This window comes from Halyomorpha halys, unplaced genomic scaffold, assembly GCF_000696795.3.
Source record: "Halyomorpha halys isolate HHAL.00 unplaced genomic scaffold, Hhal_1.1 Scaffold15.1, whole genome shotgun sequence".
NCBI lineage: Eukaryota > Metazoa > Arthropoda > Insecta > Hemiptera > Pentatomidae > Halyomorpha > Halyomorpha halys.
Genome location: NW_027108914.1, coordinates 798,129 through 813,154, shown reverse-complemented (window position 1 = coordinate 813,154; position 15,026 = coordinate 798,129). Strand labels below are relative to the sequence as shown.

The 15,026-nt window shown below is 28.0% G+C and overlaps 1 protein-coding gene across 1 annotated transcript; it reads right to left on the bottom strand.

The window, feature by feature from the left end:
- Window positions 1-4,686: 4,686 nt before the first annotated feature.
- LOC106680055 (odorant receptor 49b) lies at window positions 4,687-10,891 on the bottom strand. The gene is made up of 6 exons (XM_067047204.1): window positions 10,553-10,891; window positions 7,765-8,185; window positions 7,584-7,686; window positions 7,380-7,487; window positions 5,084-5,233; window positions 4,687-5,002 (listed from the first exon to the last, which is right to left on the bottom strand). Exons 1-6 carry the CDS (start codon window positions 10,881-10,883, stop codon window positions 4,934-4,936), a joined length of 1,182 nt encoding a protein of 393 aa, XP_066903305.1. The 5' UTR covers window positions 10,884-10,891; the 3' UTR covers window positions 4,687-4,933.
- Between the last annotated feature and the right edge of the window lie 4,135 nt (window positions 10,892-15,026).

Sequence of the window (15,026 nt, the reverse complement as noted above, 5' to 3'; positions counted from 1 at the left end):
TATATTTATATACTGCAACTATATGTTGGCAAAGAGCAGAATGATGGTGTGAAGTGATTTTGATTTGAATTCCAGAAAAAGTCTTCAATCCATTCACTCCAAATCCATCATTCCATTGGAGTGGCCGTTAATGGTCAAATGAAATAAATTATTTATTTTTTAGAATACTAATACTTTTTGTATCTGCATTCTAAAGCCCTTAAACCATACATTATAAAGAATCAATTAATTCATTTTTCAATATGGTGGACAACTTACAGTGAAGTCTTTCTTGTTCAGCTTTTCCTTCAGCTTTTTAGTTTCACACGAATGCTAGGATCCAATTTCATCGATTCATTTTAAAATATAGTACAAAAATAAATTAAAGAAACACCACAAAAGCGTTACTGTGAATGTAAGGAACTTTAAAACGCAAAAAAAAAAAATTATAATAGGATATTAAAAAACAACTCAAAATGACTGGCAAGTTGCAGGAACGTAATTGCAAACGAGTGATGACTCAATTCTTCAACTTATGGAGGTAAATAATTTATTTCAAGTTGAAGTGGTAAAATGTTTTTACAAAATTACTTTGAGTAGTATTCGAATTTTTTTTTAACACTACTTAAAGAATTTGAGTCCAGGAATTGAAGAATAAAATTGTAATCAAACAATTACGAATATCGAAAAAATAATCTACATTGAATATAAAAAATAATTGTCACTTCCCTTTTCCATTAATTAAATCACATTTAAAAAAAGAGCAGTATTGAAAATTCCAGGCCGAAAAAAAGTTAAATGTTTCTTAATTTAAACTAGATCATTCTTTTAGTTGGTTAAGGAGGCAATGCCTGATCAAAGTTGCGCCTCAACTACCATAAAAAGGCAAAAGTACGGTTTTTTTGTAATGCATCTGTTTAGAGAAGTATCTTAGCTGATCTCGGTTTATCTACAATAACTTAAATACAACAACTGGGCTTCCTTTATTACTGAAGCCCTATCATTAAGGACTCAATTAAAAGGTATCGCTAAATAAAATAAAAATCAAGTAGATTGCTTCAAGATATGAAACATTTCTTAGAAATAATGTAGAATAATTGTTCTTTTTCTGTAACTGAGGGACTGGATAATAAAACATGCTATCTAATATTCATTATCAATTGAAGTTTTTGGCTTCACCAGACTATTTAGGGTTGATTTCAAAATTTTTAAAAAAATGTTTAGGAAAATGTTGTACTCATAAAACAATAATGTTGGTATTAAGTTATTGTGAGTGACTTCTTGTATATATCTAAACATTGTAATTAATGAGCTTTTTAACATTGCAAAAGTTTTCTTCTTTTTAGCTACTATGGCTTATAACTGAGTACCTCAATTATTATATTTAATTCTAATAATGAATTATATAGGTTTGAGGATAAGTCATATCATAAATCAAATTGAACTAAAGTAAGTAATACATTGTATAGAAATTTAAGTAATTACATCACACTCATTATATTTTGTGATTTAATATGTGTGCACAAACAATTTTAATTATCCCAAGTATGAACAGGCCAAGATAAGATTTAATTTTCGATCAAAGCCTTTTTTTTTTCACAATCCTAGTGATGTTTTCTTTTTTGGTTTGAAATAAGAAAGAGCCAACTTTAGTTTTATTTTAAAGGAGCAATTTATTTATAATTCATCTTAATATTGATTTTCTGAAGTATACTTTTTAAAAACTTCTTTGTAAAGGAGGTTGAATAAAGAGCAGAAGTCTCTGAATCCTCCTTGGCTACATACTTGAACCAAAAGTTAAAGAAATTTCTTACTATAGCAGAGTGAAATACTTTTATTCATTATATGTATATAGTTGATCTTGAAACTTAAATATAAGAAGATAGTCATGGTTGTGGTAAAAAAAAATAACAGATAGTTTATAACTATTTAATGTCCTAGGTTTCGCCCCACTTTGCAGGGCTGTTCAAAGTGAAAGGTTAAACACAAGGTCAATCATCAACAGCCCTGATGAAGCCCTGCAAAGTTAGGCGACACGTAGGACATTAAATAGTTATAAACTATTTGTTATTTGTTTTACCGCATCCCTGACCATCTTCTTATATTTTATTCATAATGAATCAATTTATCATCCATTTTGTTCTGAAATATGTTAAATTCATATCCCAACATATTATGTATATAAGTGATATATAAAGATTTATAATATCATTAAAAGAAAAGAAATACAAATTAGTTCTTTCAAATGGAATGAACTGAAATGTATAAATTTGTCTAGTACTGGTATAGTCTTTGAATCAACTACTTTGCGATAAAGTACTATTGCACCATTAGTGGAAACTGTAGTATTATTAGTATTATAATTTACTCCTATATATATTTTTTTAAACATGGGAAGAATCTCTTCTGACTGCACCAATATTACTACACACAATATATTTTATGAAATAGTAAAGTTATTGAAAAATATACATATGTATGATTTTTGGTAAGTGGTCAATGGTACAAGACCATAATGCACCATTTATCGTGTTCTAATGAATCTTGAATCATTAGAATCTTTCACCTATAAGCTAGATTAGTGTTAAGCGAAATAGTGCACCTACCCCTAGGGCTACAGGAAGAATTCGATAGGTGTATACATTTCATTAGGTTTGACTGCATGTAACCGTCATGCAAAAGCAAATTTTTTGTGAAATTAGCTGTTAGCATGCATTTAGGGAGTGATCATTACCAAAGGATCTAAATGATTATACTTACTGAAAAAATTGCTCTTTGGTAGGGGTATCTGTTGGAGAGAACTATCTGTAAGGAAAGGTTTCACTCTCTGTGTAATTTTTTTTTTTTAATAGAGGTACCCAGATTTTGAAAAATCATAGAAATGGTACGTACACAGGTGTCTATAGTTTAGAAAACACTAAGATAGATAATATGTATTAAAACCAATCTACTTCAATTTATGAAGAAGATGGTCAGGGGTGCAATCACAAGAAAACAACTCTACCCTGACCATTTTCTTCTGATCAATAAATTATTTTTTCTGACCTTTCGCTCTGATTACCTACTCCTTTTACTAAATTATAAAAAAATGTATTCTCTCTTCAAATGCCACCGCATCGTAATTTATTTCTTCTTTCTCTACATTTATACATTTATGTATGCCTGCGATCATTGATCAGTGTTATAAGATGCAGGATGGTGCATTTTCTATACAAAATCTCAACAGCATTCCAGACTTCATTTAATATTATAAAATGGTATAAATAATTACACACCAATTAGCAGTGATTCAGGTGGAATGTGACTCAATACAAATATCATTTGTAAAAAAATACAGCTAAAAAAAATTTCTATTTAGTTCAAAAGCAATAGCATATGGACAACCACTCTCCTGACTGCATTGTTCTGAGCAAACTTTTTCTTAGCACTGTTCAAGGTACAGAAGATTCCTCTACTTTTTTTTAGATAGGCTAATTGATATTCATTACCCTGTGTGTATGTAACTAATCATGACTACATGCAATATTTATTTTAGTTTTAGATACTAGTTGCATAGTACTCATTTACGTATTATTATCCTAGGAATGTATGAATTACTAGGTACTTTCAAAATATATTTTGATAGTAAACTAAATAATTTCTTATGTTTACCTACGGAACTCCAGATTTTTTAAATAAAAAACTGTGTTAATCACTTTAGTTATTTAATGCTTAAATTTTTTTTTTTCATTTTTGGAGATGGTTAAAATTGTTCTTAGTTAAAGTATGAAGAACGGTTGTTGCGTCTTCTAGAAAATATTCTGGATTATTTTTTAATATACACTGATGGTTCCAAATCCGAAAACTCGACCAGCTCCTCTTTCGTCACTCATGATTCAACCCTCAAGTTTAAATTACATAAGTTATGGTCAATATACACCGCCGAACTCTACACGATAGCATCAGCCCTCCATTTTTGCTTTTCAATAATTCAGAAGACTATTGTAATAATCTCAGATTTGTTAAGCTCTCTAAAAAGTTTGAGAAACATGTACTCCGAACATCCACTTATCATAAGAATACAATCTTTTCTTCTAAAATTATCACTAGATAAATCTATTATTTTCATATGGGCTCCAAGCCACATTGGAATTGTTGGTTACAAACTGCCAGAGAGGCACTCACGCTCCCTGGCCGAGGCACTGCGATTCTTACCCCATCAGAACTCAGTACACCCCTTAAATTATAAATATTAGAAAAATGGCAGGCGACGTGGGATGAAAGCTCTCTGAGTAAATTAAAAGAAATAAAACAATCAATAAAACCATGGTCAAGATCCTACCACAAGAGCCGCAGGGAGGAAGTTGCTCTAGCCCGCTTGAGAATAGGTCATACTCTCCTCACGCACTCTCACCTGATCAGAAAACTGCCACCTCCAACGTGCAAATATTGTCAGTCCATTCTTTGAAGAATGTACTCACTATTTTTTTTATCTTTTTTTTTTTACTTTTATCATGCCGTAGGCGTTGATGACCAGAGGGTTTTACGCCTTTAAGCAGCAATCAACAACAACAAAATTGTTCTTTATTTACAGTAATTCATATATTTTGTAATAATTATATTTAAAATGTATGACATTTTACCATATACTTATTTAATTCTACTCAAGAGTAATGTTTATAAGAAATAAACATTATCCTTGGATGTAAAAAAAATCAATACCAGACACATCCCTACCTGAATGGAAGCAATAAATATATAAATTAAATAATAACTCGTGCTATTTTGCATAACTATTTATTTAAAGTATCTTTTAATTTCTTAGTGAGCTTATTTTATATTATTTATTAATAATATATGACTGATTATGAATAAAAGCTGACAAAACTAAACATTTAGTGCATCCTAGACATTCAAGGTTTTAAATTTTCCTGTTATTTTAAATAAAGTACCATGAATGACATAGAAATTAGTATTACTTTTCTGTTGAATTAACTTGAAATGCTAACAGAAAATTATAAAATGAAAATGAAGTTTTCAGTATCTAAAAAAAAAAATTAAATGAAAACCATTAGTAAACAATTAAAAATATATCATTTATCTGAATATCTAAGTAAGAACAAACATTGATGAATGTTTCTAATCTTATTTCCAAAATTCCTCCAAATAAAAGGGGTTGCTCTGCTTTTGACATAGTAATCAACATCGTTTTTTTGTCTGAAGGTTTTGCGTTAATCCATTCAGCCATATAGACTGCATTTGACACATCAGAGCACTGAAAAATGTATAATTAAAATGTTGTTACTTACAATTTAACCTTTTATGAATATTCCAAATAACAAGGGGGAAAATCTATTATAATCTATCAATTTACCTCCCTATAAAAAATCAATTACTTTAGGTTATCTGTAAGGGGATAGGGCATTAGTGTATTTTTTTTCTGTGTTCAATATAAATTATGTGTTGGATATAGTTAACAGTATTTTAAAAAATAATCTAGTATTAAAAATAATTACAGAGTATTTACCATGCTAATTGTATAGTATATTGTACTAAGTATCGAGTAAGTTGTATATAAGGTCTGTTCCAACAACCGCTTCTGACTGTCTGAAGCTGTACAGAACATGTGTATTATGGAGTTTTACTTCTCAAAACTTGTACAGTGCATGCTCTGTACAGTTCTAGACTGTCAGAAACGGTTGTTGAAACAGACCTATAGTATTACAAATGCTTTCATCCAATTTTACTCATAAAAAAGGGGAAAAAATAAAAGAATAATGATGATTAATAGAAAAACATAACATAATATAAAAGAATTAGAAACATGCTATAATATAAAAGAATTAGTGTTTAAAATGAAATCTCTCATAATTCTAGTCAATTGTTAGGTATTTAAAAAATAAATTTGTACAATATTTTATTGAAAACTCACAGATCTTCAGCAGGCCATGATGATTTAAAAACCCTGATTAACAAATAGAAACATAAAATGCTATGATATAAATAAATTAGTATTTTAAAACAAATTTGCTTATATTTCCAATTCATTATAAGGTATTTTAAAATTAATTACTCAATATGTTATCAAAAACGTGCCAGCTTGTAAAAATATTCCCATGGTGATCATGGGTATAAAATTGAATACGGATTAAGGATTTCTCTACTTATATGTCTAAAGGAATATTTATAATTTATTCTAATTTTAGAATGATTGAAGGAAAATTGATCAATTTATCTATACCTATAAATTAATGAACAAATAAGATACAATGGATTTGGGTCAATCAGACAGAAAGGAGCAGTTTTGAGTTTGAATTTTCATAAATGTAAAATTCTTTTAGGGAATGCTCTCCTAAACACTCAAATTGAAATTCAGTTTACTCAAGATAAATATTTTAATTATGAAGAAAATAAATAATAAAGAAAGAAGCTACAAAATGTATTCGTTTCTGTCTAGTATTTCTCTGGGTAGGTATCCATTGAAGACTGTTAGCACATAAGTAGATTAACCACTCTTATAAATATTTTTCCTAACATTGATTTTTTGTTATTAAGAATTTTGTAGGAAAACGAATCAACATTGTATACAGTGTTTTCTTAAAATCTGTCTTACTTTTGCTCTTCCAGAATGTTTTTTGATGATTCAAATTGTTTTTATCCTAACATTCTAGATTTAAATATTCTAAACATAAAAGCAGTAAATAATATTGTTTCTGTTAATTATTTCAAGTTAGGTGTAAAAATATTCAGAGAATCTAATTATTTAACTAAATATATTTTTAAAAAAATGGCTGTCTCTCAGATCTACTCCTTCCACTAAAGGACTGGATTGCCATAATAGCACAGACTCACACACGCACACACATATATGTAACAAAATATTTTTGTATGATTATATAAAAATTTGTATAGAAGTTTAGTTTTGAACATATAATTGAAATTTTTGTACCTCATCCTGGTTTATATTATTAATAGAAATTTCATTAAAAAAAATATTGAAACGTTTTAAAAGTAATGTTATTACAAAAATTTAAACTAATTTTTCTGAAAATTGTCGTCTTCTTAAAAACCAGAAGTATAATAATGTCTGAAGGAGAATAATTTATTACTAAATGTTATACAATGACCTCTTTCACGTGGATAGAAAAATTAAAAAAGATATTAGTTTGGTAAGATTTTGATTTCGTCTAATGTACCATTTTGACAGAATATCACACTTTCCATAATGATCTCCCATATTTTTCTATATAGTTAGATAATGTACAAATTAGATAGGACTAATGAGTACTCCTTATACAATTCAAACAGTAAGTTGGTTAGATAGTATAAAAAATCAATTAATATTTACAAATTTCTTTTATTATATAATTTTATGATTGCAACTTACATTATTAAAAATTAATTATTTTATTGATAATTACCTGAAAAGTTATTTCATTACTATACCAACAGTACAGATACAGACTCATTATTTCAAATGTACACACTTCAAATAGATTTATAACTGCCACATAAGGTGTTTGTTTAATCTGAAAAAGTTATATTTTGGAAACAAATTATTTGTTCATATATAGAAGTATTTTATTCATAATGCATGAACTACTAAAACAGAATATGGTCCATACCAAAACAGTTAAAATAAAAATTCCAGTACAGAGCATAATAACTGTATTGAGAAACTGCCATATGAGAACTTTTGATGTAGAATTTTTAAAGTCATTACAAACACTACAAAATAAATATAGATGAATATATTATAGATATTTTTCTAAACAATACTTTGTGAGTTACATTATATAATATTACCTAAGAAGATTTTGGTGATACTTCACACAAGAAATAAGTTTTTCTGTTGATTCTTTATTGTCCCTAAGCACCAGATGTTTCAGTTTGTAATTTAACAACTTAAAATGACAAAGGATGACTTCTGAAGTGCAAAAATATAAAATTTCATATGTGTAGTTAGAATGTCCCAGTAGCACAATGGCGGGAAATTGCAAAAGATATGAAAGAAACCACTGGAGCCAAGTATCCAAGAAAACTGGCCATGTGTCCACTATTCTTGCCTTCTTGTGATAAAGAATTGCTGCAGCTGGAGGGCGCATGAGCCAATCTGTTACGCTTGCAGTAAAAATTGACAAATACACTATAAATAAGATCCAAGTTCGTTTCAATGAATTCCTTGCTATGTGCTCTAATTTGGGATTGTCTGCTTCAGAGATCATTGCTGAAAAGTAATAGTTGCAAAATTACTCATTAAAATCATTATGGCTCAATAAAATAGTATAATTATCTACTATTTGAGTTTTTTTTTTACCGCACCCGGACCATATTCCATTCATAAAATCATTAATGGTTTCAGATAGATATTTGTTTGCTTTTTAATAGGTAAGCTCAACTATAAATACTTTTATTTATTACAAAAAGTTTTAAAAAAAAATATTAGTGTAATTTAGTGGTGATTAATAAGATATTATCCAAAATGTCATTTTGAGGCAGAAAAGTACCACTGTTATTTCAATATTTGGAGAATAGTTCGATCTGTTGGTTAGATTGGTCATTGTTTTATCCAGATTTTAACTCTGTTCAATATATCTATCATATGAGTTATAAAAATGCTTTTAGAGGCACTCAACAATATCCAAATTCCTTCTAGAATTTAAAATTGATGGATGAATATAAAAGATTCCTTCCATATTTATTCAAAATCTTACTAAGCAAACACCACATTGAAAGTAAGCCATGCCAAATGCTTTGATTGAAATTACAATTGAACTTTGTAATTTAGTAGAATTTTTTATTGTTTTTCTTATAATTTCTGTTTCAATCATGTTTATTTCATATTATTATCATCATAAAATTCTGTAGAGGCATTTATTATTAGTTCATTGAATATCAAAATAAATGATTAATGATTGCCTCTCTATAACATTTCAAATTAGTGAAACCTTGTATTTTTTTGCATACATTTTTAACTTGAGGTCTGGATTTTTCATATAAATCCTATCCCTGTTGATTTTTATTTAAATATGATTTTAAAAACAAAAATGGATTCTATTCACATTACCAATAATGGTGTAGACACAAAATTTATTTGGCCAACCTGAACATTTTTTACCCTATCCTCGGTAGTTTAGATTTTATGTTAAAATATATCAAAATAAGTTTAAATGCTTTGTCCATTGATTCACAGTTCTGTATAGTGTATTTAAACTTATCTATGCCACTTCATTCATTTATTTACACAGGGTAAGACCCAATGGAAACTAAATGTTTTTGTAATAAGGAGATTTATGCTGGTAATGTCTGAATATTGCCAATCATGTGTATATTTACAATTAGTTTTTAATTTTTAAACTCATTTTGACCAAGAACCTAATAAATATGTCATTCACAAATAATTTTGTTTTTCCTGTCTTATGAAGTAGGTGATTTGTATGAATGTTTCAGTGGTGTGATAAGTTGTGGTAATTCATACAAAACTAGAAGCACAAGCGGTTAGTGAAACTCCTGAGAATTGAGGGAATATTTGATTAACTTAATTCTGAAAAAAATTGTTTCAGCTATTATATTTTACTGCTTGTTCCTATTGTAATGATAAAGATGAATCGTTATGTACACTATTAGTCTAAACAACAATGTTTATACTTAAACATAAAACAACAGATTCACAATCATTATGAACAGAAATATTCAGTTTTTTTTAGACATACGAAAAACACACCTAGTTCTTAATTATTAATTGTTAGTAATTGATCATATGGTGAGAGGTTTCAAATGGGTTTGCCACTAAAACAAATGTAAAATAATGAAACATTAAATGAATTATAAAGAAAAATACTAGAGAAATAAAAATATTTATAATAATTTTGGCAGTGGCAAACCCATTTGAAAGTCTCTTTGCTAATGTGGACTATTGCCACTGAAAACATAAATAATCTTACCACTACAATATATTATATAAATTTCTGTCAAGACTAAATGACTGTTTAACTGTAAGAGGAGGGAACACCTGATCATTATAATTAAAATTTTAATAAATTATTTCATTTCCAGAAGTTTCACTTCAGTCAGCCAGTTCTAAGACTTTCTCAATTAATTTTTTTAAATAAAATAAACAATCTCTAATACAATCACTATCTTATGGCCGCTGAAATCCCTCTTCAATTTGAATTTTCTCTGATCCCTTTAAAAAAGATTTGATCTCGCATTCAAAGTGTGGGCCAAATGATATTAAGTGCCAATAATTGTACAAGTTTTTTCTCACCAAAATAATCTATATGACATTGCCAAAGTCATACCTACAGATTCAACTCCAAAAGAAATCTCTATTGAGTTGAAAAAGATGGAGCTGTCTGTTTGTCCAAACTTATCCGTTCCTTCTAAATTTTTTTTTAGCCCTTCGATTACCATGCTTCATTTATATTTTTAGGAATTCATACGAAACATCTATCTGGAGGACATATCATTAGAATTCATGTCTGATTATATTTAATTGCTTTGTACCATCTTGGATGCAAACCTTTGTATAAACTGTTGTATCTTACAATTTATTTAATTTTAAGGTAATCAGTTTGTTCTTCTAGTTACTTACCAGAAAGCCTATCCCACACTGATTTTATTTGTTTTCGGTAAAAAACAATACCAAGAAACTTTCCTAATCCTACCATGCCAGGCCCAGCAGCAAATATAGTGAACAAATTTTGCATAATGTCTCCTTCTGCAAACTTTACAAACCCCTGAATTACCATAGACATCATGATATAAGGTAAAAAAAGCATTGTCAGAGCTCGAAATCTTTTTTTCCATATTCTATTAGACTCTGTTTTTGCTTCTTCAGCCCAATACCCAAACAAGTTTACCAATGAGGCTAGAGGCCATTTCCAAACATCGGACAGGTTTTTCTTTTTCCAAGGCCACTGCATTTTCTTGAAAATCCTTAAACAATTATTAAAAGATATTACTACTATTTATTTTAATCATTAAGGAGAATTACTCAATCGTTATTTTAAATTTCAATATTGTATCAAACACTTGTACTTGTTTAAGGGATAAACTGGGTTTATTTTAGTCAGAGTACATAAATTTAACTTTGTTAATTTCATTCTTGTTAATCTGAGGTGCTAAAATTACAATTTAAAAAGAGAATATGATTAATTATTATCATTCTTTTCTTCTCATTTTATAGATGTATATGTATTTAGGATTAAATTTTGAATAAATATACGTGAACACACAAATGTCTGAAAAATATTTCAAGCGGTAACGTGTGACCAATTACCAAAATTGCCAGCTAAAACTGCTTCTGATTGTGTAAAAAATAACAAGTTAGTGCATAGACTGTCATTTAAAAAAAAAAAATAAATAAAAAAATTTCTGTTTTTCATTTATTTGATTTGAATATTTTAAAAATTATTTCCAAAAGATCAAAAACTTAAATAAAATGGTTTTAATGTATATATTTATTGCATTTTTGGGGATTCCGTGTCCCTCTCTTCAGCATGATATAATTTACTAAACAGTACATTTCCAATTTTATACTATTTGTTAATTTTATTTATGGTAATAAATAGAGAAAATTAATAAATAAAATAGTATTTTAAAATTAGATGTTCTGCTTAATGTAATTTTAGATAGTTTTTAAAACCAACAGTGAATTATATTATGCAGGGGGGCACAGTATCTCCTACACATCCAGGAATACAATTAATATATGTTTTATGAAAATTGTATTTTTATTCTAAGTTTTTGACATTTAGCAATTATAATTTTTAAAAAAGTATTGGTCCTATGATGAAACAAATTAAACAGTGTTATTGAGTGGGTATTGGACTTAAAGTTTTTCTTGAGTTAACCTTGTATTAAAAGAGTTTTATATGTTTATCTTTTCTTATAGAATTTTTGAACTTTAATTTATTTTCTAAATGTGTGATGTGTTAAATTTGGTTAAATCAGCAAAAATTTCTTATTTATGCTTAAATTATTCTTAAATATTTATTTAAATACTTATATTTTTACTATTTTTAATGTTAGTTTTGTGATTGCGTTTTATTAATATAATCTATGGTAATGGTACTTGTGGGAGGAACTAATTTGGTTAGTCGGCCTAGTGGTATCTTTTTATAAACACCTGACAGCTACCTTGAGGTTCTTGTATTGTATTTACCAGACTGTCAAGATTAATTTCTCAGGACTATCGATAAATAAATATTACCTCTCCCAGGTGAGAATCAAACCCGAGCTGGGCACTGTAGGACCCTTGCAAAAAGGTGCTCAGGCATCTCGCCCTCAAAATGTATGATATATGTGTATTATGTTTATTGATGTATTTAACTTTTTCTTAAAGATCTATTTAGGTCAGCTATATTGATGAACTGGAGAACAGCACTGGAGATTTTCACCTCCCCGCCTGTCTCTGATGGCAGTCTCGGTACCAATGTAAAATTTATTTAAATTATAAATTATAGAATTTATGAATTTATTTTAATATTTTTTTAGTTAATGCTTGATTACATACAGAAAAAAAATGAAATTTATCTCTACAAAATCTTTTTAGTATTTTTTTTTTATTTCCTTTCTTATTTATGCTTATTTTCCCCCCAACTTGAGCCAATAAGCCACTGGGATGTTATATATAGGAATGAGTCTCATAAAAAATTGTTTTGAGAGGTGAGATTATGTTGATTTAGAATAGTCATTGAAATGAATTAGAAAAAACAAACAGTTTACATAAGTACCTAAACAATTGACAAAACATAATAAAAATTTACTCAACTCCATGCTTTAAATAAAACCTGACACCTATTATCAATAGATATGGAAAGACAAAAATATTTAATTTAATGTTTTACTAATTTTGGTTTCGAAAAGCTAGAACTGATTTAGGACATCTCTCAAGAAACTAAAAGAAATTTTATTCTTAATTTATAATTGCATTTGTTTAAATCATTTCATTTTTAACTTGCAAACTTGCTGTTTATTCAATTTTAGAGAAGTATAACGGTGTGGAAAGTACTTGGGTTGGAAAAAATAATGCTGCTTTGGGCAGTGAAGTAAAATGATAATAAATAAAATTTAAATATTGAATTTTTTATTGGTAAATTGTTGACGGATTGTTAATAGTTCATGTTATTATGATAAGATTAAGATTTTTTTTTTCAAACTTTATTTTATTACAATTGTAATGATTATTACATAAACTCTACAATTAAAGAAAATCAATCTCAGTTTAACCCCAAATTTCTATATGGTTAAATATTAATTACTCTAATTACAAGAATTAAAATTGAGTTTAACCTTTAGTGAAAATCTCACAGGAACCCTTAATCTGTTAAAAAGATTAACACTTTTGCCAAATTAAAGTTCTTTTGTTTTATACAATACTTATATATAAAACTTTAAAATATTTTGTTATTTAAGAAATTTGGTATACTTCATAAATTGCTCAGAATGTTTTTTTATCATTCTTTGCAGTCATAACTAAAGATGCTAACTTACCAGGGCAAAGAGTAGATATGATTCGTATAGTGACATTATTATAAATTGGGTCAAACTTGTTAAAAACTATTATGAGCTCAAACAGACTACTGCCATATTCACAAAATAAACTAAATCTGTTGAAATGTTGATATCTGCTCATTTCAAATGCTCTGATACCTATCCCCCTCCTATTGATTAAAGTTAATAAATACGATCATTACTAGTTATTGTGGAATTGAAAGGCAAACAAAACTACATTGTATTGAATTTATTATCAGCTACAAGGTTTCCTATTAAGGGTAATTTTCAGTTTTAGCTCACTAGTTGAATTTTTAAATAGTTTTAGCTTAAATTATGAAAGCTGTGCTTTTGGTTTAAAACAAGTTAAAATTTAAAAAATAAAATATTTTATTGTTGAAGTTGGACTCTGAAATTTTAAAAAGATACAATTTCTATGCTGGTAAATAAATAAATTGATATAATAAAATATAAAATCATTATTCTTGTAATTTTATTAATGTATTAGTTTTTATCCAATTAGTATTTTATTAATCTAGTTACTTTTGCTCTTGCCCTTGATTACTTCTAAGGCCTGGTCTTGACCCACTAGTATGGTCCTGCAGAATTGACCCAAACCTCTCGCCCCTAATCCCAGATGTGGTCATATCGGAGCACTCAGACTATGTTAACTTTCCCTTAGAATTAAACATTTCCCTATTATTTGCTATACATAGTTTAGTTGATTTTAATTCCTCTTATCCCAATTAGGTTCCTGACCTAATCCTAAATTAAATATTGCAGCATTTAATTTATCCTTGGCCATATTGACTGATGCACATAACATTGAAGACAGGTAACTCCCCTGTATGGCTTTAGTTCATTTTAGTTACTAAGATTTTTTTTTTTAAATTGATAAATTTTCAAGAAACTTGTTTAATTTACAAGCATCTTTTTTAATCATTTTCACAGAATAGAAAAACAACTTCCAGAAACACAATATTACCATATTAGAAGTATTTTAATCAGGAACCAACCACACATCTCTTTACTTATCCATTGCTCCTTGATAGTCATATTGAGTTAAAATATAACTAATAGATTGGAAGATTGTTGATTGACTGTGTGTATCAATGAATGGAATATGGTCTGGGTGCGGTCAAAAAAACTCAAATAGTAAATGGGTATACTATTTTTATTTGTGCCAACATTTCACCCCACGTTGCAGGGCTTCGTCAGGGCTAAAAAAGATACAAACACTTGATATAGTTACAAAAAAAAACATACCCTCATAATACATCTTTTCTCTTTGTTCTGCATTTCAGAAGCCCACTTTCTTGTCACAGCTTTTGTTCTTGTTTCTCTAAATTCTTACCCCTTATTTAATTATTTTTATATTTACTATCCTTCCTTTTTCATTTATATTCATGTATCTTATTTTTTAATTTATATTCATGTGTTACCTACTTAAGTGTACTTATATTAATCACTTTATTATTAATTTTCTATTATAATTTACATATCTCTGTATCCCCACTCATTTGGTATATTGTCTTTCTTAATCACTTACACATATTGTATCCCATTATTTT